The sequence below is a fragment of the Clinocottus analis genome, unplaced genomic scaffold (assembly GCF_023055335.1).
Source record: "Clinocottus analis isolate CAN_PGR_092001 unplaced genomic scaffold, fCliAna1.0.p SCAF_19, whole genome shotgun sequence".
NCBI lineage: Eukaryota > Metazoa > Chordata > Actinopteri > Perciformes > Cottidae > Clinocottus > Clinocottus analis.
Genome location: NW_027175920.1, coordinates 10,953,398 through 10,980,954, shown reverse-complemented (window position 1 = coordinate 10,980,954; position 27,557 = coordinate 10,953,398). Strand labels below are relative to the sequence as shown.

General features: G+C 46.1%; 2 protein-coding genes across 2 annotated transcripts; one reads left to right on the top strand and one right to left on the bottom strand.

Annotated features, from left to right (window-relative positions):
• Positions 1-761: 761 nt before the first annotated feature.
• ubald1a (UBA-like domain containing 1a) lies at positions 762-17,301 on the bottom strand. Its single transcript, XM_068583212.1, has 3 exons — positions 17,053-17,301; positions 16,251-16,310; positions 762-1,138 (listed from the first exon to the last, which is right to left on the bottom strand). Exons 1-3 carry the CDS (start codon positions 17,158-17,160, stop codon positions 818-820), a joined length of 489 nt encoding a protein of 162 aa, XP_068439313.1. The 5' UTR covers positions 17,161-17,301; the 3' UTR covers positions 762-817.
• Positions 17,302-21,263: 3,962 nt separating this feature from the next.
• On the top strand, positions 21,264-25,553 carry foxj1b (forkhead box J1b). The gene is made up of 3 exons (XM_068583510.1): positions 21,264-21,546; positions 21,695-22,352; positions 23,002-25,553. Exons 2-3 carry the CDS (start codon positions 21,759-21,761, stop codon positions 23,944-23,946), a joined length of 1,539 nt encoding a protein of 512 aa, XP_068439611.1. The 5' UTR covers positions 21,264-21,546; positions 21,695-21,758; the 3' UTR covers positions 23,947-25,553.
• Positions 25,554-27,557: the final 2,004 nt, after the last annotated feature.

Sequence of the window (27,557 nt, the reverse complement as noted above, 5' to 3'; positions counted from 1 at the left end):
AAGAAAAGTCCCACCTTTAACGATGGGAATGACATTATGGAGGCGTTTCCTCTAAACGCTAATGTGTGTGTTTTTGTGTGTGTGTGTGTGTGTGTGTGTGTATTTGATTACAAACTGATCACCCGCTCACATGCGTACACACTCACACTCATGTGCGTGTTGATTTTTGAGTCAATCTCAAACACTGCATTGCCAGTTCCTCTCTCCTCATGCAGAACAAACAGTTGCAGAAACACAGAGACGCCAGCGGCAAAAAACACTGGCTGAAAAGATGGAGGAGAAGAAGAAAAAAACTAAACAGGAAACACAAAATTAAGTTTGCTGCCTTGAATGTCCTGGAACATCGCATAGAATCCTTGGGCGTGACAATTTTTTGTCTTTTTTTTTTTTTTTTTTTTAGTTCAATAATATTTTCTTATCTATGCATTTACTTAGGAAAAGCTAACAAATAATTCAGTTGCTCTCTTATTACTATGTGTGTGCGTATCTTTTTTTAATATATATATATATACATATACATACGTATACATACATATATATGTATGTATATATATATTTGTATCGACATTTGCATTGGTTTTCTCCTCTTCTTAATTTGTCCACGTTGAGTTTTCTTGGTTTACGTAGTTTCCATCTCTTTCCATATCCATTCGTCTTTTGGGGGAAAAAGACCAAAAACCCATTTCTACCCATTATCATCTCCCAACCTACCCTCCCTCCCTCCCTCCCTCCCTCCCTCCCGCCCGGCTTTCATCCCCCCGATCCCGTCCCTCCCCCGGGGGTGGAAAGCGGGGCTCTTCAGTCCCGTGCCGCCCCTTCATCTCTCCGCCTCCATCGCTACGCTGGCCTTCTGCTCGGTGCCTGCGCGGGGGTTCACGCCCGTGGGCCACGCGGGGCAGGGCTGCGTGGGCGGCTGCACGTGAGTCCAGAGTCCCTGTGAGGGTTGCGGCACGTTAGGTACGTTCGGTAAGACCCCCCAGCCGCCGATCTGAGGGGGCGGGGGCGAGGTGGCCATGGAGGCGTTCATGGGACTGCCGCCGCTGCCGCTGAAGCTCTCGGACGCCTTCAGCCTGGAGAACATGGTCAGCGCGTCGGGGAAGTTGGGGGGCGTCGCTGGTGTGTTGGCCGGGGTGCACATCTGAGGGTGACGAGGGGAAGAGGATGGTTACTGGTTATATCAAATATTCTACACACTTTTCCTTCATATGCAGAGTCCACGTCTACATCTGATCAACACGTATTTTGATGATTATTTGACTTTCAAACAAAAATACCAAATATTCATTGGTTCCAGCTCCTCCAATGTAAATACTGGCTGGTTCTCGTGGACATCTCTGATAATAACTTGGAGATGTTTGTGTTTGTGGACTGTCGGTCAGACAAAAACGAGCAATCTGAAGATGCCACTTTGCACTCTGGGAAACCAGCTACTATATAAGTAGAAGAGAGAAACATGCAACTTGCTTTATTGAGTCAATAATCAGAAATTTGACGGTTTCACTTTCAAATTGTGAGGCTATAAGGAAGTTTTGTCTCTTATTCTTATCATTTCATAACAAGATAATAACTCCAGCCCCTGGCTGATCAAACTCCAACGCTGCTGCAGTGGTAAACACCATGATGTGCTGCTGACGAGCAAACGCCACAAACTCTATTCAGCAAAGTCGACCAGCGGATCTCACTCTAAAGGAAGCAAACTGAAGGCGGTTGTGTAAATGAAGGGGAATTTAGGGGAATCCAAAAGGTACTCTTTGCATCCCCAGAGGGTCCTGACATAGACATTTCAGTCCTTTGTTTACATCCGCTTCCTGTTCCTGTATGACTTAACATACAAGATCCACTTGGTCAGGCAGACATATAACAGCAGCGCTTGCTTTCTGGACGCACATACATACACAAGGAAACACATGCAGACACACAAAGTCTCCTTGGCCTTTGTATAGCGGCTCTGCTTTAACCCGGCACGACCCTCTTCTGCCCCAGCATTGTTATTACTACCAGCACACACACACACACACACACACACACACACTTCACCATGTGCCAAAAACAACAGCATGTGAACAACATGTTTGGCTGCTCAGAAACAGCAAGCCTTCGTCCTCATCCTCACTAACGTCTCACACGGTGCTGCTGTGGCTGCTTCCTACACGTCCCGCTCTGTTTGTGACCAGGAAAACAACAACAACAACCTTCTGCATGTCCATAGGGAAGCAGAGGTGGAGCCTTGTTTTAATCAGGAGGCTTGTCATCTAAAAATAATTGCCCTACATGACAAAATAACCCCAAATCGCCACAACAATGGAAGAAAACTGTGTGGCAACTCCCAGGATTACGCAAGATACAAACTGTACTTATGATTCAAGAACTGGCATCAACAATATTTAACCATCTATTGAGCAGTTGAACCTATAAAAGGTCCCCGATAACATCTTCTTCACATTCAGGATGAATGCCAGACTGTTTTGTTGATTTAATGGGGGCATTTTTCTGGAATTGCGAGTCATAGTCTCTATGAATCAACTCTGAGGGGAACAACAGCTGCAGTCACACATGAGTACTGGAGAAAAACATGTTAACGTGCTGAAAGGGGAAGAATCTGTAAGGCAACATTTTCCTTTGCTGACAACCAGAACTCAGGCCGACCTCCGGTGTCCACGGCCTCATTTCCACTGCGCGGGTCGACTGCAGTCACTTCTGGTCCCGGGTTCTGGGCTCCTTCTCGTTTCCCTCTGGACCGATTGACGTGATATCATTTTTTTTCACCGAGACGCTCTCTGAATCATTTCGTTGGCAGCAGACAGAGAAACGTCTGCACTTTGTCAACGGTAAAGCGTCGTGAACCGAGTGCTTGTGCTGGTTGTGTGCAGTGAATACGAATACTGCGGCCATTTTAAAATGTGTTATTTCTGCAGGATGTCCCCTGACGGGCGAGTGTTGACTTGTGACAATTCTCTCTGTTTTAACTTCTCCTTTCGGGGTCTAGTAGCCATAATCCACCCTCGGCTCTGCCGCCCTGGACGCTCAGCTTGTGACACACGGCGTTAGTGCACGACAGCCTTGAGAAAAACAGCAGCGTGACAGGAACACCGTTCCTCCCTTGGGGTTGCAATCGGACCGCCGTGCCCCCTAAATGTGCTGCGGCAGGCGATTAGTCCTCTGAATACACAGCGCGCGGCTCGGCCCGAGGAAGAGGTTCCTCGCAGCGGCGCTCTGTTGTGAAAGCCGAGCGTGTCCACTGAGCGCGGCGACAGGAAACGCTGGCTCATGTCTCTGAGGCCGTTTCCTGCTGAAAAGAGACACTCGAGAACGCTGAAGTTGACCTCTGGGATTCTTCCGGTTCTTGGCGAGCGGCGCTGGAAGCCGCCGTTCGGGTTTCCTAAACATCGACATGAGTTCAGGGTCCGCCAACACCTGCCTCCTTGCGTACAGTCCAGGAATGGAACATGCTGACACTCGACCTCTGAACTACACCGGTGAGCAGGTATAAATACACACATCCTGCAGTCACGTTTCATATGTGTACGTATTTACTTGTTTGGCTTTTGCTTCGTACTCTACAGGAAAGATGCGAGAGGGACGCTGGCAACGAAATGAACTTCCAACACCAAGTTTGGGTTTCGCAATTGCACATCTCCCACTCCTCGAGTCATTAAATAACACAACACACCTCCAAGTGTCGGCATGCGAGTGTGTGTGCGTCTGTCTTTGCAGGGGACCTTGGACAGAGTCAGAGCATTAGACCGGATCGACTCACGGGAAAGAGGATCTGGTCCGAAGAGACCGATTAAGAGCCGACACTTCTGTCAGAGTTTGGATCTTAATGCTCATCTGACACTTGATAAAAGCTTCAACGGAGCTCAGCGTTTATTAATGATGACCCGCGTGTGTGCAAAGAAACACTTCCACTCCCAAACAAACGAGCCACAAAGATGGAAAATGCATTCTGCCGTTTTGTACAAATCAAAGCACGTGACCTGTGTCCTGTATCACCAGTAAAAAGACTAAAACCTGTGTTCTCCACTGAGGACCGAGACCTGTGCTCCTGGACTGCAGCTCGAATCTGATTGGCTGTTGGACAACTGCCGCGCACGTGGGCTGCAACCGTGAACTTCTAAACGAGAACTGTAAACCGTGTTGGGGGCGTGGCTTCCTTTCAGTTATGTGGAAGTTGCTCAATGGTGCATGAAGCAAAACTAAATATTACTTCCTGGTATGAGATTAAGATACAACTATCCAGATAGTCTGGGGATTTTCCAAAAGCATTGGCCCATAGAGGAGGAAACATAACGATTAATGCAGCCATTAGTGAATTTTTCAACTTTTAGGAAATGATTTAAAAGAAGGGATTTGCTCTTACTGGAAAGTTAATATACCGGGAAAACAAATGTTCTCTGATTTACATGCATGTTCTTCCCAATGTGTGTTTTTATATTGTACGGAGCCCAAATGCTCCATGGCGTCATGTGACGGACCCAGAAATTGTGATTCTTCGGTTCGGCCACGATGTAAAATTTGCTTCAAAGCCTGATGCCTGCAACGAGAGTTAATATTTAATTTAAGAAAAATCAATAACTTTGACACGCATGTACACATACAAACACGGGCACACGCACACATAGACACACACACACACACGGTGTCTCCAGAAGGTTTGCAGCTGTCTCACACACATACACACACTTGCCAATGTGTGTGTTGTGAACAGTGGGAGGTTCACTAGACGAGGAGATGAGTGTCACTCAGTTACTGAATGGGTTACTTGACTGAGTTGGCTGTCAAGTATTAAACCTTGAAATTAGCCAGTTACTTGGCGAAAGAGTGGAAATGACACAAACGTGTACTTAACCTTGCAGCATTTCTCTGTGTACAATATATTTGATGTTTTTCTTATGTCATTTCAAAACGTATGTGAACTAATCTTACGCAGTTCTCACATGGTATCAAACTGCAGGAGACCATCAGCGGTGAATTCCCCGTGTGCTGGATGGACTAAATATACAGTGACAAAGAAACAAAGAACAAGAAACACAAAGCAGTGAATGTAACTTCTGTTTATGCTGCGGGTGCACACTAGTTCGGTGCTGTTGAGCGTCAACGGCAGAGGTCCGGTGAGGTGAACTTGTTTTCAGATTGAGGGGTACTGTGACACCGTTAATCGTCTCCAAAACACGACGACTCGTAACCGGAGCAGTCAGCTCGGTTAACGCACACAAACTGCACCGCCATGTTGCTCCTGCCGAGAAACAGATCAGAAACACAAGCAGCAGCTCAACAGCGTCACTGAGGACCTTCTCTATGGCTGTGTGTGTGTGTGTGTGTGCGTGTGTGCGCGTGTGTGCGCGTGTGAGTGTGTGTTATAAGTGCACGTAGCAGCACATACAACTGAAAGTGCGTTCGAGGTGTGCAGATGGAGAGGCGGGTGAGGAGCAGACAGTGAGATCGGGTTTGTTTTCAAAACAGAGCCTGCAGAGAGAGGATCGCCATGGCGACTGTTGTTACGAGGAAGCGGCGCAGCTCTCCCGTTGACGGGACGAGCTCCGTGGCCACAGCGGCCGCGGAGCTCGTCCTCGCTCGCTCGCTCTCAAGTCTGTTTGCTGCGGAGGGACACGAGGCCGACAGGCAGCGACCACTCTAAACACGCCCGGCCCGGCCCTGCGGCGAGGCGCCACAAGCCTGAAACACTCCTCCGTTTGTGTGTGTGTGTGTGTGTGTGTGTGTGTGTGTGTGTCCACAAACACAGATGAGACGGTGTTATTTCCAGTCCAAACGACTACATTCCTCAGAAATATCGTGTGTGTGTGTGTGTGTGTGTGTGTGTGTGTGTGTGTGTGTGTGTGTGTGTGTGTGTGTGTGTGTGTGTCAGACTAGAGACAGAGAAGATTTTATTGTATTATTTATTTTCTTGCATACTTCGGGCAGAGGGTCCAGTTACGTCCCGTGACCCCAACTGACATTTATCTCAACGCACACACACACACACACACACGCACACGCACACACGCGAAACAGGACACGCTTGTTTCATTAACTTGATTGACGCAAACAAACAGACTTTTTTATAGACCAAAAGTGTTAAAGTCAAGGAAGACTGAGCGAGGTCAATTTTCACATTTGCATTTAAAATTACATCCAAAAGCCAAATCTGTGCACCATACCTACATCAATACCTTATTTGTCTATTTGCTTCATTTGTTGGGTCCGTTTGATCACATACTGCTGTACATATCTACGCTTATTGGTCCTTATCAATACTTATTCATGGGAACCAAATGTCTTCCTCCTCCCTCTGCTGTGGACATCAGTATGAAGCGACAACATGTCTGTTTTCTCTCCTTCTCCGTGGTTCTCTCACCTCCCACTCCGTCTACCTCTCCCTCCGGTCCGTGGCTTCACACACTGCCAGATCGCTTTTGCAGCAAACTGCGCTGAGATAAGTGAGACATGAGGATCACGGAGAGGCATGCGGCTCCTAACTCGCTGTTCGGTATGAAGCATACATGAAGTATCTGGACAAACTGACCGTCAGCGGGACGTGTTATGCTGCGTTTCTGCTCGCCGCCATTACTCTGACTATTCTAAATGACGCTAGTCTCGCTCTATAAATAACTAAAGATATCAGCAGACTTGTTTACAGCCAGTTCGTTAACTTTTTTAGGATAAGAAGATTATGAAACGTTGATAAGTGGAGTCATTATTCAAAGTAACACATGCTGGCGGTGACTGGTCAGTGTGACTGTCAGAAAAATTGTTTCTTCACTCCGGCGAGTCGGTCAACTTGCACATGGCGTGCAACTGCAAAAACAAGGCGAGGTGTCTGGATTGATGGCTCGAGGCACGCGCACTTCCAAATCTTTATTTGGCCGTCTGGTGAACCCCAAGACGATTTATGGTTCGAGGAATTCTGCTATTCGCTATTATTAGAGACAAATTCATAGGATAACCTGGAGTCACGGCTCCACATTGTGTTGCACATTAAATCACAAAATTCCACCATGACGGGACGTGTCACGACCCTGAACTCAATAACGACGGCTCGTCTTCCAGCGACGGTGTTGTGACCGACTTCGTAACGCTGGACCAAGTCAAAGAGGAGCGTAATCCAACGTAATCCAACTGCCGCACTGAAACTGAGGCTATTAATTAAAGTGTGGCTCCGGGGGGGGGAAAGCTGGCAATACTGAAAAAGAACATGGGGTTGTATTGAAATCAATTACGATTGAAACAGTAGATACGGACAGCAGATACAAACCTTGACTGCACCTTTTTTTTTTTTTTTTTTTACTGCTCCGAAGTGCTGGTCTGTGGGAGGATGCTGAGGTTTCATCAACATCAGGTCTGGGCTAGTCTTGGGTGCATTCACGTCATGCATGTTTAATAAGCATTCTGAAATATTCACTCCTTTTATTTGTTTGGGGAGGATAGTGCCATTTAAAACTGGCATCGCTGACAATGCAGGTCTGCGTCCAGCGTGCGACGCGTGCAGCGCGTTTGACTTCAACTGACGTGAAGCCATGGAAGCAAAGAGGAGACGAATGTTGGCCGAGCCAAGATGAAAAAGAAATATGGAGGTTAAACTTGGCCAATGATGAGATGAAATGCCTCCTGAATGTATCAAATTACTGGAAAAGAGCACCAAGGAGTCCATGTTGAGCTAAGATTACTGGAACGACTTGTTTTGACAATATGCTTCCCAAACATGTGACCTCAACACATGACCACGATCCTGTAAAATAAACAACCGACTCGTGAGTGCACGTGGCACGATTAACTTGTTATTTGGCCTCAATAAACTACAAACAAACACGCAACAAAAGACACGTCTCCATTGAAGAATTGCACAATAGGCGTACTTTTAATTGCGACGACAATCGAATGCTCGTGTTGCCGCACAGCCGCTGACGTGACGTACACAGGGAAAGGTTGACGAGAAGGAGAGAAGGCAGGCTGAATAAACCATCGCTGAATTAACTCTACATGATTCTTCCTGCCTGTTAAATGTTTAAAGAGGGAGTGTTTTTATGGTGTGTAGCCTTGAACGGCTTTTTCTTCTTCTTTCTTACAGCTTTTTTTGGAGCTGCCGCCCTGCAGTTGGATCCCAATGCAGCCATGTTTCACTATTACCATGCCAACTACAACAAAAGGATGAATTATTAGATAATAACTGACTGATCGCAGGAGCATTTTGTATGATTGAGAAATTAAATACAAAAATGTACCACCAGAAATGCCCGCAACGCATCAAAATAGGAGGAAATGAAGGATGTACAGTCAGAGGAGAATATGTCTGCAGACACATTGCTGCTGATCACTGGACTGCTTTTGTATTTTTGCATTGGTTTGTTCTGATTTTGCGGTATACAAAGCAGGGAATTATATGCAAATTCAGTGTTTCAACAGATGATGAGACCATTTGAAATAAAGTGAGCATTTACTTTTGTTACGACAACTGAACGCAAAACTAAAGAAACAAAAAACAAAACCGCTGACAAATTGACAATACTTTCACAAATACTTCAAAACGTATCAATATTTCAGAAAAAACCCCGGATAGATTCCAGGTAAGGATTTTTTTAAAAAAATGAAAAAGTCACAATCCAGTCTGAGCGGCGCGTGACGTCAGTACAAAGCGGAGGTTTGACAATAGTTAGTGTCACCAACACAACACAATAACATCATATCTAACCAGACAGGCAACTGTGTGTGTTTCTGATCATCATCATCATCATCATCATCATCCCGTCACATAGCTCATCAACAGGAGGTGACAGGCAGGTTTTTATGGGAGCGGCTGGATGTCAGAAGTTAAAGTTTATTCTCCAAACTAAATAGAGGTTGACAGGTGCTGCTGAGCGTTTCAAGTGACCGGCCCCTCCTTTTCTCCTTTCCTCCTTTCCTCCCTTCCTCACCCATGACCCCTCCACTCCTTCGAGCTCACCCGGCTTCCAGCAGCTGAGCCGCGAGGCGCTGCGTGTCCACGTCTGAGTTAATATCACAACCGCACAGGGACGCGGTTGGATTTGAGCTCACGAGGGACTCGGTTGATCATTAGCCGGGCTGAGCTCTGTTTTCAAGTGTACCGTCGCACTGTATCGCGAAGGAAAGAGAATGAAGAACAAAAAAAGATAGGAGCCTGGACGGGAAAACAGGAAAAGAACGGAAAGAAAGGGAAAGCAGCAGGCGTCAGAAGATATGAGAACGGGGGCTGAGTGGTTTGCTCTGTTTGACCAACTGTACACTGCACTGCTCACAACAACGGCAAACAGGCCGACAATAGGTGTTCAGGGACACGCTCATATCTGGAAAAAAGGGAGTTTGGCCTGCCGGCTGGTAACAGTCTGACAACAGAAACTACCAGGCCAAAGGTCACCGTGAAGTAGAACAAAAAAACACTACAATGTAAACACTGCGTAGACACAAGATATGTCTCTTAAGGCTACACATACACCGAAGAGCAAATTCCTTTCACTTTACATGCACGCCATATTTTAGGCTCAGCTCCCAGTTTCAATCTGAACCACTGAACACGTCACATGTGACTCGTTGTTTGACAACTCAGAATGTAGAGCGACTGATGTATTGTGTCGGAGGGAAGAGAAAAGCCCGGAGTCACCAAGTCAAATTCCTCGTATGCTCAGCATACTTGGCGAATAAACAATCATGATTCTGAATAAGAAGGATCAAATGATGACACAATGAGAAGGATCAAATGATGACACAATGAGAAGGATCAAATGATGACACAATGAGAAGGATCAAATGATGACACAATGAGAAGGATCAAATGATGACACAATGAGAAGGATCAAATGATGACACAATGAGAAGGATCAAACGATGACACAATGAGAAGGATCAAACGATGACACAATGAGAAGGATCAAACGATGACACAATGAGAAGGATCAAACGATGACACAAAGGTCAAGAGTGGGAGTGGGGGAAGCAGGAAATGGATGGCTGAGGAGGGTGACAGCACAGGAATAGAAAGACGAGGTAGAGCGACAACCTGAGGCTAGCTGCAGCGCTACAGCTAACCTGAGGTCAGGGAGACACAATGTGACAACACTGTGCGTATGTGTGTGTGTTTGTGTGTACTCAGGAACTGCAAGAATCAGTGTGAAACTCAATGTAACTCCAAGACTCATAAATACATCTGGTCCTCGCAGCCATCCCACATGGATTCCCATTCTTAGAGTCCTTTGAAACAAAGTTCCTGTCTCTCTCTGTGTGTGTGTGTGTGTGTGTGTGTGTGTGTGTGTGTGTGTGTGTGTGCGTGTGTGTGTGTGCGTGTGTGGTTAGGGTTCTGGGAAGCCGTGCTCCTGGAAACATGCAGAGCAACACGCCGTAACATGCAGAGCGCAGGCCAAGCCTCTTCAGATGTGGCTAACTGCTTGGCGAGGCAGCGCGGTACAGACGAGGCTTAGGCGGTGTTACGGTGCCAGAATACTCACAAACCCTGACAGTATGGTGTATAATAGCGTCAAAAATGCAGACGATCGCAGAGTCTGGTGTACGTCACGGTGGAACAGGCAGCCGAGCACAGAAAGATGGCGTCCGAGTGCTTTGGGTTTATCTTCCTCAAACTACAACAGCAGTCCGCCGCCGCCGCCGCCGCCTCCACCCTCACCCGGCCACCACCTTTGTTCAGCACGCGGTGCCGTCGCTACCGACTGTAAGAGCGGAGCGGAGCAATTATTGAGACGATGGTGTGACCCGTAGCTCAACGCGCGTCTCAGCCTACAGATTAACGTGAACGGGTGTTAGCCCCGAGGTTAGTCACAAGGCTCTTACGGCGGGCCGGCTTTTAAGATTGAGCAGCTATCCTGCCCCAAACCACGGTGTGCCAGACACACTCGTATACCGTACACCCCGGTGAAATGTCAGGGAGGTAATACAGTATGAAAAAACAGAGATTGCCTGACCCTATTACAGACCAGCACACACACACACACACACACACATATCCAGGCACAGATGCACATTCATTAACAACATGAACAGATATAGACGTGATTAGATTTGAGACGCCCTGCTGCATGCACACCCAGGAGACTTCCGCGCACACACCCCTACGTGCTGATGAAATCACACTGCCATACAAACAATGGAACACAACAAACTGGATTTCACCTCATTCTGCGCTGAGCAGCACTTCTGTCAGCAAACGTGTGCAGCAGGACAGAGAGCACCTTGTTTCTTTTGTGGCTGAGACACACCTCAAGCACTCGCCAAACACCCTGCCTCGCTTGCTATTTAAGACACAATTTAAGTATCCCCTTTTGTTAGCCGCCCTCCGCCTCTCGCACTGCGGTGATAGACGGATAGAGGCCGTGACAGAGAGAGAAATAGGAGCAGACAGCCGTCCGTGTTGTCACATCGTGATTTATGAAGGTAATTATACCTCTGCTCTTCTGCATGGGCACACCACACACTTTAAATATCTGGGAGATCTTATACGGATGAGAAAAGTGAGTATTTTGAAAATTCCTCTTTTTTTTTTTTTTTTTTAAAGCCACACCCGGACACCAAAACCAAATGTTTGTAGTTACCAGAAACACCCCCTCAAACACACACACCCACACACACACACACACACACACGCACACGCACACAGCCTTTATCCTACTGGGTGTTTATATTGCCAGGAAACAGTGTTTAATGCTCAAGACTATTCTGCTACGTCACTTTGTACCCAGTTAGTTGCTGAACGTTGCCCTTCATAAAAGCCTCGCTTCATTCACCTTGAGCTCGACGCCAGTGACAAATAGCAATTACAAGACAATAAAAAAAGGTGATCATTCAAACCACGGAGCTGTTTTTCTTCTTCTGGTGATTCTGCGGGCTGTAGTATGTAGGCCAGGCTGGGTTGTGCTCAGTAGGAGGAAACTGTAAAAGTTCTTTAAATGGATCCAGTTTAAGATTACTTACTGCGTATATTTAGCTAATATGCTCATTTGAGGATGAAGAAGGAGAAGGCCAGCTGTTACATGGTGTAGTAGGACTTTGCAAGAGAGCGCTGAGAAAAGGAAAAAGAAACAGGAGCAAAGACAAGAACTAGAAGGGTTTCTCTTCTTTCTTTTTTTTTTACACCAATAAAAAGCAGATCAGAGCGAGAACACGAGGTAGACAAACTGTTCCAGTGCAGATATGATTGAAGAAGAGGAGAATGTGTAATATTTCTAGAGGAGATTATTTTCATTGCCCTGACATACTTTAACATAACACCACCGAGTCCTAACTTTACTGCAGGGCTGCCACATGATAACATCAATATATATTAAACTAACAGCCATAACTCGGAAATTACACGCGTGTGAAGCAGCGTTGTGGCTTAGTGAGGTCGTTTCCCTGCTTAGTCACATGATGGAGTCACATGTTTCCTGACAGCAGTAAAAGTCATCCAGCAAGGCGGCTTCCTCTTGTTTGGTCACATGCGGATTCATTCATGTTGCTGTGTGCCGTCTGTGCCCCACGGGGAGAGATCATAATCATGGAAACACTGATACCGGTGTTAGGGATCCGTGTTTTCCCCCTCGAGAATCATAGAGACGCACAGCGAACAACTCAGACGAGTATTTCTCCTCAGTGGCTCACGTGCATCTTGTTCAAAGGAAATCTCTTTCGATAGTTCTGACAAAAAAAACTGTGGTTCGTCTATTACAGCTGCAATTAATTGATTAGTTTGACAACAGTTTTGATTATGAAGTGATTGGTTTGAGTATTTCTTTTTTAAGTCAAATTCTCCTAAATGTGCATATTTTTATAGATGTAACTAATTGATTAATCTGGATAATAATCGACAGATTAATAAAAATCATCGTGAATTGCAGCCGCCCCGTATACGTGCATTCTGACAATGTGGATCATACTGGAGCATTTTTGACAGCTTGCGTACCAACTGTGTAAAAATATCAGAAATAGACTTAAAAGGTGTCGTTATTTGAGATTCAGAGCGTTTCAATTGGTTCCCATCGGCTCCCAACATGGCGACGCCTGAGCCGGCTTCCTCGGCTGTAAACCCCGTAGAGAGCAGAGCAGAAAGAGGGAAGAAAGTATCCTTTATTGATCCCCTTGGGGAAATTCGTCTCTGCCTTTAACCCATCCAATACGGGCAGCAACTGGGGGTTCAGTGTCTTGCTCAAGGACACTACGACACTACGAGCTATGGGGAGACCGGGGATCGAACCGGCTACCTTGTGGTCTCTAAATGACCACTCATCCCATAACCAGAGGGTCAGGCTCACGTGCACTTAAAGCACGTGCGGGCAGCCCGGCTATGTCAACAAAGCAAGAAGGAGCTCGGATACACACACACAGACACACACAGACATAAAGAGACGGATACAGAGACTTCATTATCTGCTCAGAGAGATATTACTCCACAAAACATAGCAATTGGTTGTTTGCTGCTATATTAAAGCTCTGACGTTGAGTATAGCTCATGTCACCTTCCTAGAATATGTATGAAAGCTAAAAAAAAGGGCCGGTGTACAAGAATATAGGTGTAATATTTTCCAATAGGGATTATCATAAAACAGCCAAAAGCCACACAGATAGTTCCAAAGTGTGAGTGAACACGTCGATGCTGTGCTGTTCTGGGGGTGGGAACCGCTTTGAGATTCATGCTGAAACACGATGATGAGGACAGGGCAACGTGATAAAAATCCTCCAACGTGAAACGTAAAGAGCTAATTGCAATCTAGAGCCTCATGTTTAGCATCTGTGAAAAGAAATCGACGGAGTTAGCGAGCCAGGCAGCGGCAGGAGGAGCGAGAGTGAGTAAACTAATGTAAGAGAGAGGGTGCTGTGTTTTTACCGGCACCCTCTGCTGTGAAAGGGTCCATTTTGGGCCGGTGAGAGCGTTGCATCCTGCAGGAATGTGTTGCGGTCGCCGTGTTAGTAAAGGCTGGGTGTGTGGAGAGGAGAAAAACTGGGAGTAGACGGGGAGGGGTTTGCACAAAAAAAGCACAAAGCAGCAAGCTGGATTGAGTTTAGGTGTCCACCATGAACCGTCCAGTCGATGAAGAGATAAACGGACAGTCGGCTCCCAACGGCATACTTCATACACACGGATGTAGACAACAACAAACAAGAGAGTTAACTGCGTGTCTGTGCACAGATTGTAGCTTTTTTTACATTGTGTGCCAAAGCACGGGCACTCCCCCGGGTCCAGGATCGCAACTAAAAGGAAATAATAATGACGAGGGCTTTATCTAAATCCTCCGCCCTGCACAGCTTTATACAAGACTTAACTGATGAGTCGCCTCGCTCACCTCACTACTTGATATGTGATACGCACTATAAACCTCTGATATACAACGCACAAATGATGCATTAGCAAAGCAGACGTAAACAAACTCCGCTTCGACGTGGCTTACAACTATCCTACTAACAAATCCCCACCAGACATTGTTGAGGGATAACTTGAATTTCTTAAACAAAAGCGCTTTTGTACCCGAGTTAGTTTATCTCTCATGATGCCGCGGTTAGAGGGGAAAGTGATTCGGTACGTCATGCATCGCCGGGGCCTCAAAAACAATCGCATAAACGAGCCTGTTGAACAGTGTCAATACACCGAGTGACCTACATGACGTCCTAACCTGCAATGCTGCCAAGAACTGCATTTTCTACGGCCGGTGGGGGGTGCGAGGCCTCGAGCCAAAACAGCAATCTCAAGGATGAGTCCAGATTGTGTTGCAACGCCAAACGTTGCCGCATAAGCATGTGCGGCAGAAAAGTAACTGAATGTTGCTCGTGTTTCCTCTAAATAGCAGATAAATAACGAAGAGCCACAGCAAAGTGGATTAGACACCAACGAACACCAAGGCCCGATAAGCTGCAGGAAGGTTGGACACGCCACCCTACTGTAGTAGTGTTGTGACTCACACACACACACACCCAACCACACGGTGTGTGTGTGTGTACAAAACACAAATGCAGGCGTGTCAAGTACGTGGACACGCATGCACACTCTGGTGTGTGTGTGTGTGTCTGTGCAAAAAAGCAGAATGCGGGATTGCGCAAGGACGCGTCTATCACAAATGACACCAAAGAGCTCACGTAGGTGCTCCGCTTTCTGACTTTCATTATCCAGTCTGTGTCTGCGGCAATCAAGCTCAGCCCTGTTTGGCACACTGAATAGAACGGCTCTTGGCAGATTGTTTACTCTCTAAATTAAAACGAGACATTTCGTGAGCCAAATAGAGGGCCGAGGTGGCCTTATTTACTGATCAGACGATAAAAAGGGCCGGCTTTCTTTCTTATAATGAAGCTACTGTAACAATGAACTCAGAGAGCCGTTCCTCTGCCGAATTCACAATATTATATAAAACAACACGAAACACAAAGCGAATCCTCTTCTATCCACACAAAATTGTTCAGCAATTTGACGGCCGTCTTTTTCAAACCAAACAGAGAGTCAAAAAAAACAGAAGCAATGTGAGCTTAAAAAACGATCAACTGTCTCGTCAAGAATCCCCGCACATCTCTGTCAGGCTCCTGCAGGAGGGCAGCTGTTGCTAGATGCTGCCATGCATGCAGCTGCAAACAAAGGCTTGTGTGCTGCCAAAGTGTGCTGCTGCTGCTAAAAGCCAAAAATACTGCTAGTGTTTCATAACGTTCAACCCCTGTCGAGTGTGTGTGTGTGAGTGTGTGTGCACACACACTCCCTAAAATCGTTTTTTCTACTCTGTTTTGTCTGACCCTAAAAAAACAAAACAAATAGTGGTGTTGTAAAGAGGTAACAACCCAATCTGGGTAAAACAGCACAATAACCCGAGGGAAATGCAATTTCACAAAGATCTATTTGAGAGGCAGCTGTCCTCTTCCTGGAAGGAGACTTTTTTCTTTCTGTTTTACCCAGAAACAAGGGTGTGTGTGTGTGGGGGGGGGGGGGGGGGATTTCCTTCCTTCCTAACCTCCTTTAAGCACATCCGTTGATGCAAAGACAAATTAAGGATTTCATATAACTGCATCCATGTTCTCCCTCCCTCTTTCTTGCACATATATACTCTGCTGCTGCCTGTGTTTATTTCTGGAAGCTCACAACATGGCCGACATGTGCTTTGTTATTGTTAGCACAACATCATCCCTCTTGGCCTATAAGGGCCGCTTATCCTCCCCCATCCCACCCAAACACAACACAGTGGCCTTAAAGACACACTAGCTCGCAGTCCGGCGTGTTACATAGACATAAACAGACCAACGCGGAGCATTAACACGTGTGTTATTATCACCACCACACTCACCATTTGATGATGATGGCCATATGGAATATTTGTTTCTTGGAAAAAGGCACTGAGGGCAGTCTGCAACGAAACACACAGGATATCAATGGCAGTGTGTTTCAGATTAATGCTTTAAAAATAACAATTAATTCGTCCAATCATCACGTCATTATTATTAATGTACATTTAAACACAAACTATAACAATACAGAGAGCTTGCGGTGAAGACACATGAACTAGCATCCATATCGCTGCGCCGCAGACTAAACAATCTCACTCTCTTGCGGCTCGTCGACACAACACGACGGTCCTCTGTTGCGTAATCGGCCTCGCCTGAACACCGCTGTCATGTGTCGGATTATAGTATTTAATCTAGAGTAAAGTCTAATTAGATGTACTTGATGTACGCGAAGCTGCGGCTTCTCTCCGGGGTTAAGTCGTCTGGCTAAAGCGCATACGACTACTTGAAATGCTGCAAAAGTTCCTGGTTAGAAAGTAGGGCCGACTTTATATATATATATATATATATATATATATATATATATATATATATATATATATATGTATATATATATATATATATATATATATATATATATATATATATGGGGACACATTGCTTGCTCACACTGACGCTTTGTTTTGTGTTGAATTTCCGAGAGAGCCTTCAAAAAAAAAAAGTGTCGCGAGGCAGAAAACTACTGCTCGGTCGGACATAAACACGAGCCGTGTTTTAAATCACGTCACCCAACGACTCGACCATTGAAACCTCCTAATTTTCTATTTTTCTTCTTCTTCTTCTTCTTCTTCTTCTTTTTTGTACCTCAAACTGCCAATGTGCCGCTTGCAAAAGCTGCTTCGCCTGGTCCGCCGCACAACCCGCCGTCAGGACGAACTGGTTAATCATGACTTGATGTTTGAGTTCCTCCATTTTTCGACGAAGCCCGTGTCCTTGGCTCTGGAGCAGACTTTCGACCGTTTTCCTCTCTGTCTTCACTCTAGTTGTATTCCGTCTCTCTGCCTCAGTCGTCCACCATTACAGCCGGTCGAGCAAACACAAATATTTACTGTAGGAGCGGTAGTGGAAGGAAAAAGCGTAACGTGATTGACAGGCCGGCTCGGCCAATCACAAGAGAGCACCGCCGGGTGGGATTTGTATGCGCTCGCGCGGAGGGTCTCGGATCGTCGTGTGTTTTAAACAGACGCGGGCTTGTTCGTGTCCTCGAAGACACGGTGAAACGAAAAAAAGTTGCACGTTTAAAAGTGTGGGACACGTATGGCTTTGAAACCACCGCAGGGGGAAGCAAACCCCCCTCTCCTTTCGTCGAGTAACCTCAGACGGGGTTTGTTTTGGACTACAACTCCCGTGAGCACCCGCTTTGTTTGTAAAGCTCCAGGAGGCAGACTTTTGTGAATGACGGCCGCTCTCGTCCAATTCCCAGGCGCGCTGTGTCACTATCTCGCCAAATATGGTAAACAAATCCACCATCGCCAATTACATCGCTGGGAGTAAAATTAGGGGGACAGCCGACAGTCGTGTCTGCTCTGCGCCCTTCTCGTACCACTTCTGTGTGTGCGTGTGTGTGTGTGCGCGCGTGCGGGCGCGTGCGCGCGTCACACCAGGACCGCATCCTCTCTGCACGCATCAGTCCGGCATGCGGCGGCGTTACACATCTTCACAGCCCCCTTTGTCCTTTGTTGTCGTGTCAGAGTAAGGCTTTTACGTCTTCTTTGCTCAAAGACACTGCGGCAGGATGTTTGACTTCACGGGGTTCAAAACCGAGGTATGGCGAAGAAGAAGAAGAACGCTGCATGAAAAACTCAGCTTCATTCAGCAGTCGTGAAGAAATGAATGAGCATATAATAACATATCTTTAAAAAGAAATTGGTCCATATATTCGTTTTAATGAGGCATACGATTAAATAACAAAAAGAGCAGTTATGTGTGGTCACTTATACACAATAATAATAGTCAAAGATATGAATGAACAGTATAATACAATAGAGTTACATTAGTTATGTAATTACACCCTCTTGGATTATTATATTTGACAATACTATTACAATGCAAACAATAAATCCCTTGTTTTTCAATTCACACGTAGCGTGTGGATGGATTAGGATCAGTGGACTTATCTCGCCTTCTAAAGCAGCAGTTTGACTGCAGGCTGTGTGTAAAATGAGTCCTCTGATATCAACACACACCGCTGAGGATTGTGGGTAACTCCAAACTGTAAATGTTTTATAGCAAGTACAGTTTGTAGCCGCTATGTTGTTGTATGAAGGAAAAACATTTGAAATAGTGACATCTGCTGGTAAAGACAGGGCACCTGAAAGACTTGGCACTTGCCATAACTTATTATAAGCCAGAAAAAACATTGAAAGAGCCTTAAAACCTTTTTTTCCCTGCCTGTTCCCACACAAATATGTGATCACTCTCCTTGTCGAACTCTCGACAAGAAGGCGAATACACGTATTGACCAAAGTATCAAATTATTCCTCATGGATATAATTTTGTTTAAAACCATGTTGTGTTTCTCTTGTTTTATTATTGTGTGTGAAAATATTATCTGTTGAACTTCAGTGCTGTCAGGAAGAGAAAAGATCAAACAAAATGTGGAAAAACCAATAACATACAAGGGGAGTATTCAGGACCTCGATGTCACATCAGTAGCCATTCTCTATTATTATAACTTGTGATCATCAGTTGGCCTTCAACAATTCTCTAGTTGTGAGTTGTAGCCAAGAGAATTAAATACATTTACTCTTAATTAAACCCCCTCGAGAGCTTAACGGTGCTATAAAGGAGAAATGCATAGCCTGAAGGTGCAACAATCCTCTTTAGCAAACCTCTTTCAACCCATTAGAGATACTGTATGTGCTTAGTTGCAGCTGAAGGACAGCAGCAAGCCTGGCAACAATAAGAACAGCTGTTCAAACATTTGCCCGCCTTACCGAGCAAGCCTTTTGTCAAGAACCTGAATAAACCTGGAGACATTTTAAAAATCAAACCTCCTTGAAAGGTTACAGCAGCTGGCATCCTGGTATCCAGGTTCTTCAAGTGTCTCAGCATTGATTGTGCCACTCATCCATCCTCGGTGCCCTCCACCGAATGCCAGCCCTTGTCAGCCTCCGCACTCCAAATCCTTTAAACTCGGCAGATGTGTTGAGAAAATCGGTTTAGGGGAGGAAGGGAGATGGCTGGCGCTGCTCACTGTCGAAGGCATCCTCGGGCATCAGGAGGAAGAGGCATCGCTGATGCACGTGGACCTCAGCTCCGGCACACTTACTCCTGTGAAGTCTTTCTTCGTCTGTGCATGCATGTTGGTTTCAGTGTGCAATCTTTGACCCGCGTGTTGACTATGGTAGCTTTGTGTATCCCACATGCGTAGACAGCAAGGCCTGTTTGCTGCCGCATGAGCAGGTCAATGTGAGGTCTTTAAATCCACATCTTTTCACTCAGAGGCCAATGACATCTCAACTGTGTTTGGTCATCAGGGTGCTGAGGCTTGTGTGATCGGAGGAAGGGATGAACAGCACAAAGATATAACGAGGGGCATATGTTCCTCTACAATGATTAATTACATTCCTTCTTCTTAATAGAGCAGAACATATGAGAAACATGATGTAAAGGGCGGATTTGACATATGCAGTGAAACAACATTTGTGAACACAGGGCGCTGCATGGCACATGCCTCACACACCGATTGGAAAGAGTCAGGGCTTTCTTCAAGATGCAGGGAGTATTTGTCAGCCTCCAGGCCTCCATGTCATCAGTTCCATCAGTGCCTTCATGCAGGGTTGGGAACGCTGGTAAAACTGCAATGCAGTATTGATCCACTGGGTGGCAGTGTGTCCTCATGATTCACATTGCCTCTGCCGCTCACTTCCACACGCAGTATTAATGATGGATTACAATCTGTTTTACCTGAACATGTGTACTGACACCAACAGTTTGTGGACATCAATAATGAAGGGATTTGTATTGTGCATGACAAACATCTGTCTTTAAAAAAAATATGCTCAAACGTAATTATGTCGCTTTTGCTGCTCTGGCAGCCCCACTGATATAAGGTCACAGAAATAATTGACATGATTGATTTAACATTTTAATGTGAAGATCAATGGGGAATCAATGGGGGTCACAATCAGAGGGTCAATGGGGCTTTTACAATATATTGGGAGATCAGTTGATTGTAGTGATATTATGATGTGATAGATGTATTACACTCTGCTCAACATGAGATGCACCTCTCTTCTCTCTGAGTTTTTGCATTATGTGTAGTATTTGTTTGTATTACGTCTTTGCTTTACAAAATGCATGCTTCTCCAAATAAAATACTGCAACACCTTTTTTTTTCATCATGAGCCACTAAACTTTTTAAAAGTTGTACTTCATCAAATATCTTATGGCTGGACTACAATATGAAAATACCGTTGTTGATGTCCACCAAAGGACAAATATACCGAGAAGAAATTACACATGTATTCAATCAACACTTGCCTTTTTTTCCCTCCACATTTGCAAAGAAAACAATAATTAGCCGCTGCGTGAGAGCATTATACACGCAGTTCAAGTGGGCGGTCCCCCGCAGGTGCCAAAGAGCGCTCCAAAGCGGGACCTGTGGCGCGTCTTTTCCAGCGCCACGCGGGGGGCCGTGACGCGCCTCAGAGGTCACGTTACACTTCAGCCCCGTTTATGGGATGGAGAGAAAGATTAAAGGCAGCGACTGTTCTCACTGCAGCGAAACCTGCACTCATTCGACAATCATTTGAGTGCCCCTTTTGTGTGTGTGTGTGCGTGTGAGAGAGAGAGAGAGAGAGAGAGAGAGAGAGAGAGAGAGAGAGAGAGAGAGAGAGAGAGAGAGAGAGAGAGAGAGAGAGAGAGAGAGAGAGAGAGAGAGAAACCTGGAGAAGCAAGGACAGCCAGCCAATCAGAAATCCCCTCAGGCGATTAAAGGGATGGTGGGCAGTCTCTCGGGCTTTATGAGCGACTTATTTTACAACCTCCTGCACACATTTTCACATCTTAACCTCCCAACAGACACCGCAGCTGAGCCCAGCGTTTGGATGAGTAGCAGTGCGGTTCTCCTGACTCGGCATGGATCGGTCCTGAGTGGCGCTTTCCCTTCCCTTTCCCTCCACACGCGCGCCCGCTGGATGATACTCGCCCTCCCCGTCCCGCCGCACTTGTTGCGTAAAAACTGGATGCGCCACTGAGTCCTTGGAGAGGAGAGAGAGAGAGAGGGAGAGAGGCAGGGCCGGGCTGCAACAGGTGCACGCAGATAATCTTCCCCTAAAACCGACTGCTCAGTAGGTAGGGATATTACTCATCATTTGGCAATTTAATATGTTGTTTGTTTAGAGATATTTTACCCAGATAAATTCATCCGTGGTGTGTTTTTGTAATTAAAAAAAAAATGTTTTTCCTTTTCCTTTTTCTCTCTCACTCCGCTGGCTCGAAGATAAAACACAACTTTAAATGCTGATCTGAAGCTCCTCTGGCCGTCTTCCTCACTCATAGCCAGGATGCCAGTTCTGACGAGCCCCGACATTGCCAACAAGTTTAAGGAGAAATGGCTGTCTCTGTACCCGGAGGATCAGGTCACCGGGTCCGACTCCGCGCCCCTGGACGACAGCCTCACCAGCCTCCACTGGCTCCAGAACTTCTCCATCCTCAACGCGGACCCGGAGCGACCCAACGGGCCCGGACCCGGCTGCCCTTCCTCCCAGCAGAACCTGTATCTGAAGCGGCTCGGCTTCCCCAGAGGAGGCTCCGACTCTCCGTCCAGCCCGCCGGCCGGGGACACCGCCGCCACCGGGATGCCGCTGTACCTCGGCAGCCCCGTGACCTCCGGCAGCCACTGCCCCCCCGCGGCGCCGAGGTTCGCCGATTGCGCGCATCCAGGGAACACCTCCTACCCACAGATCCACATCCAGGCCAGCCCGCCCGTGGAGGTCGATTACAAAACCAACCCGAAAGTCAAACCGCCCTATTCCTACGCGTCTCTCATCTGCATGGCCATGCAGGCCAGCAAACAGCCCAAAGTGACTCTGTCCACCATCTACAACTGGATAACGGAGAATTTCTGCTACTACAAACACGCGGAGCCCAGCTGGCAGGTAACCGAGACCCGGCGAGCTCACCCTTCTATTATTGATGAGTCAGACAAATGGAGAGGCAGGGAGAGAAGTTTGAGCAATTGATCCCAGTGTCAGCATCAGACACCATGGATATGCCACAGGGCATCAGACAAGGCCTTTCTTTCTTTCTTATCAGCGGGAAGAAACAAAACACATCAGATGTAGATGCATATTTTAAATACTCCAGCATGACAAGTGTTTCTTAAAGCAAGAGTCTTAGAAATTTCCATTTTCTATGAGAGTGTGCATATGGGTTTTTGTCTGAGGGGAACGTTGATAGGGTGGAGAAAGCACTCCAAACGCTCGAGCGTGAGTGTGTGTGTGTGTGTGTGTGTGTGTGTGTGTGTGTGTGTGTGTGTGTGTGTGTGTGTGTTAATGAGGGCTCCTGAGAGAGATGGCAGCTAAGCACAGCTGATCATGTTTGAGATTCACAGAGCTGCCTGTTACTAGAAAGCCTCATTAGGTGCATTTGCTTTCCTATACAAACAACAACAATACCCCCCCTGCCTCCCTCTTCCCGTCTCTTCTTCTCATCTTAAAAAGACAAGCAGACACGTTCTGTTGTGCATCACTAAACTAAAATGTGTTCATGTTAAATATACCTTTTTATTGTGTGTGTTTGTCACAGAACTCGATCCGTCACAACCTGTCCCTCAACAAGTGTTTCAAGAAGGTCCCCAGACAGAAAGACGAGCCGGGGAAGGGAGGCTTCTGGCAGATTGATCCACAGTATGCAGATATGTTCGTCAATGGCATCTTTAAACGCAGGAGGATTTCTGCTAACAACTACAGCAGCAGCGGCGCCGGCGGCAGCAGCAGCAGCGGCGGCGGTGGCCCCTACAGACAGAACAAACTGGTTCAGGGTTACCACAGCACACAAAATGGCTGCCCGTACCAAGAGGTTGGCGAGAAACGGAAGCACCCGCCTTCTAAGAGCAACAGCAAGGCGATGCGGGCGACCGAGTCGCCTCTTTTAGCGACAGAGGCCCACAAGGCAGACATCCTGAGGGGGGACTTTGACCTGGCCTCGGTGTTCGACGACGTTCTCAGCGGGAACTGTAGCACCTTCGAGGATTTGGACATCAACACGGCGCTGAGCTCCCTGGGCTGCGAGATGGAGGTTTCCATGCAGGGGAGGCAGCACTCGGCGGGGCTGGGGAGGTGGTGCGGCGGCGGCGGCGGCAGCGGCGGGGGGGACGTCCCGGGTCAGAGCCAGCACCTGAGCCACCTCCAGTCCTACGGTTACATGGAGCTGAGCGTCGCGTCCATGGATTGCACGGGCATTATGGGAGAGCTCCATGTGCCGCAGCAGCAGCAGCAGCAGCAGCAGCAGCATCCGCTGCAGCAGCAGCTGGACCCGGATCAGCTGCTCCAAAGTCATCACCACCTGCAGCAGTTCGACGAGGCCTCCGCTCTGTTCCCGGAGCAGCCCGAGGAGGCGGTGCTGCAGCCCTGGGAGGAGATTAAAGAGGAGGAGCAGGCGATTCCTCTGACTCTGGATCAGGGCTTCGGCCTGTGCGAGGGCTTCTTCACGGAGATGCAGCCATGGGAACGAGTGGAGGCTTATCTGTGACCTTTGACCCCGAACCTCATTGACTCCTCATTATCTTCTCCCGATGACCTGAGCATGTCTGATTACTGGTCCAATATTACTACCAAAAGGGTAACACTGGTTAGAACTACGGCGCGGCTACGTCTCTTACATTACAAACACGGTCATATCAATCTATCTTGAACTATGAACCCAGTTAACAAAGATGCCCGTTAGAAAAGACAGTGACTGTAAAGTTTGTTGGATGAAGTTATTCAGGCTTGTTTCCTGGCAGAGATGCACATTTCTTCCTGAGGTGATTGACAGCAGTGCGTAACATGACACAGCAGTGATGTATCGCGCACAAAGATATGACAATACCACAGAGAAACGTTAATAAAGCAAATTAAAGTTTCACGTGGCACGCGGAGGATTATCGCACTGCGTAGAATAAAAGGCAGCAAAGGTTTTCTTCAGAAGGAAGAACAATGACGAGACTGCGTGCAGAAAACGGGACTAATTTATCCTTCAAGTTGGATTCCCTGGAACTATAACAGCTGAAATGTCAGACGGCCGGTGATGGAGAATGTGTGGAAATGAGTGCTGACCTGCAGCTATTTATCACTCGAGGGTTTTTGATGAAATGATGACAGAAGCAAAGTGAAGATAACCCGACCACCCTCCTTCGAGGCACTCTCCACGAGCACTGTCACAGGACGGAGGCAACACGCAGGATTCTATTTTGCTACATTAGCATTTAACTTCTACTTTTTTTTCTTTTTTACTAACATGCAGCAAAATCACCCATTCATCAAGTTATTGGAGCAGGACGGAGACTTTAAATTCATAGTCTAAGATTAGAAATCAGTCATTTATGACTCGTTAAATAGTCAATTTAATATATATTCACTAAAGTATATAGCATGAAGCTAGGCAGGAATATTTGCCATTTGTCTACAGTTATGAGCGGAAAACTGATCGCTTTCTCGTCATGAAAATCGGAACATTATGCACTTTGATAGGCAGCAGTTTTAGGAAAGCGAGACAGCGATGATTTCCAGGATGCTTAGTTACATTTTTTATCATATTAAAAGGATGTTTTCTAAAAGTTTACTGACCATAATGACCGTGATGCATATGCTGGACTTGACCATATCAGTTTGTTTCTGGACATGAACTCAACACTGCAATAAGTCAAGTGGGCAATTTTGTTTCTGTTTGTTGTTTTTTTTGCTGCGATATAATGTTTTTCTTTCCAATTATATACAAAACTGGGCATTTGTTGATTATATTTCGCCAAATTTGTTGATAAGGAATATGCAGTTCATTGGTGTTTCTGTGTTGATTAATAAGAAAAAAGAGACAGTTGGGTTTTCTGTCACTGGGTGATGGATTTGTCCTTATTGATTACTTTGCTGTATGTCCTTTTTTATTTGTTGTTTGAGAATATATTAACTCGGCTGCTTTGAGGAGACAAATGATGAGCAGATTCATAAACTCAACACTTAAAGGCCAGATTTTCTTATTGTATCACATTGATCAAGTTTGATAGGAGCTCTTTAATCCCACCATGTTATTTTCATTTGTACTTTTTTAAGCTGTTTAAAAATGCAATCATGCCTTGATGCAATAAAGGGTGTCAATTAAAGAAGAACAATAACAACAACACAAATCGTTTACTTGTCATTGTGAAATATGTGAGATTAAAACACGATGCAGTATAAAGCTGTAGGCAGGGCAATTATATGAGCTCGAGCTCTGTGTGTGTGTGTGTGTGTGTGTGTGTGTGTGTGTGTGTGTGTGTGTGTGTGTGTGTGTGTGTGTGTGTGTGTGTGTGTGTGTGTGTGTGTGTGTGTGCAATCAGGAGATAAAAGGTCTATGACAGTTTATCATTATTCAGCACAGACATGTCTGGACTCGCTTGGTATTTAAAACACACAGCAGGTAGATATGAAAGCAAACTACAATAAAATGCAATCTGAGACATTAGTCCGCAAATTCTTCCGTAAGCATGAGTTTTGATTGTTGAAACTGATTTAGAGAAATGTGTATTCAACCATGACCATTGTTGGGACAACAATAGCTATAATTGCACTCAATACACACTCACGTTCATGAGTATCTGAGGTCTGAGTGGCTTGAAGCGGGTAACATTTGAGGAGGAAAAGGTTGAAAATCAGTTAGTTAGTAATTAGCCAGACATTAATTAAGGAAATAAATAAGTAACAATGATTTGGCATTTGTTAAATGTTGGGCTTTGCACACACTTGACAAAAAAAAGTGAGGGCTGTTCTTTGACGCAGTGATGCTTTGAGCTAAATGCTAACACCCTGATGGTATGCGTGTTAGCATACTAGCATAAAATAGCCCTAAAGCACAAAACCTTTTTGTAGAAAAATCAAAATATATGCAATACACAACATGAGAATACAAAAGTTCACAGACTAACAATCTACAGCCATGCTAGCAGCTTTGAGAGGCTCATGCAGAAGTCAAACTCATGATGTCGATTGAGGAACAATCAGGGGATCTACAACTTCATTAAGATTCCTCCTCTGCAGACAATAAACGTCTGGAAAGAATTTCAATCAATGAAACAGCTGTCAAGATGTTTCAGTCTGAACCAAAGTGTTGGCCGTCATCAGACCAATATTGTCATCGTCACAAAGTCCGATGAGAGCGAATGAGAAGCATGCAGTGACTAACATGCAAAAAAGTGTTACAAGTGAGTGTAGAATCATAGTCTTCTGGCAGGATGCCCAAACTGTGCAGCGTGAATAAGTTCAGAAACATAGATCTCTGCCCGAGGACCTCAAAGTTCTTGAGTGGCCAGAAGTTTAAACAGACAACTCAGCCACGCAAAGTGCAATCATACCTCCATTGCAGCGAGTTCACGTTCTTTACTGCTGATTGAAAGTTGTGATCGTGTGCTTCAGGATCAAACGAGTCGAATGAGAGGACGAACAACTCTCTAATCAACACTTCTGTCAACTCAAATGAATGCACTGAAGAAGTAACACTTTCGTGCTCTCGCTCCACATGTTGACCCCATGTTGACAAAAAAGTGAGGGCACGGTGGTGCTTTGATCTAAATGCTAACACCCTGATGTTTTTGCATGTTAGCATACAATCGCAATAGCATACAATAGCACTAAAGCAGGAAACCGTTCTGTACAAAAATCCAAACACACGTCTCATAGCTGTTAGAAATTGCTCTCAAAACTCACCATCACACCCCCGCTCCACCTTTTCTAGGGTTTTGGTAGCATGCCCTGTATATGAAAATGTGCTTTTCCACCTCAAATCTCTTTTTAATTGAAATTGTTGGAGGAAAATGGGCAGAAATGCGGCTTATCCCTGTCCCTCTGGCTCTGAGCTCCCAGCGGCGACAGGTCATGTGTGGAGATCTCCAGGAATGGGTGGAATAGCTCAGATTCCTAAAAACAGCAGGGACTACAGCCTGATTCATGGCCCGAGACGTGCGACCACTGGCCACCATGCATGGAGAGAATCGCCCCAGCTGGTGGAGGAGCTGCTCCTGTAGCAGCTGCGGGTCACTTTATCCCACCGCTGAAGGCCAAGAGGCAAACTCTATTTCCAGAGGAAATGTGAGGAAAGTTGGAGAAGCATCATCAGTGTCACTCGACGGCTCA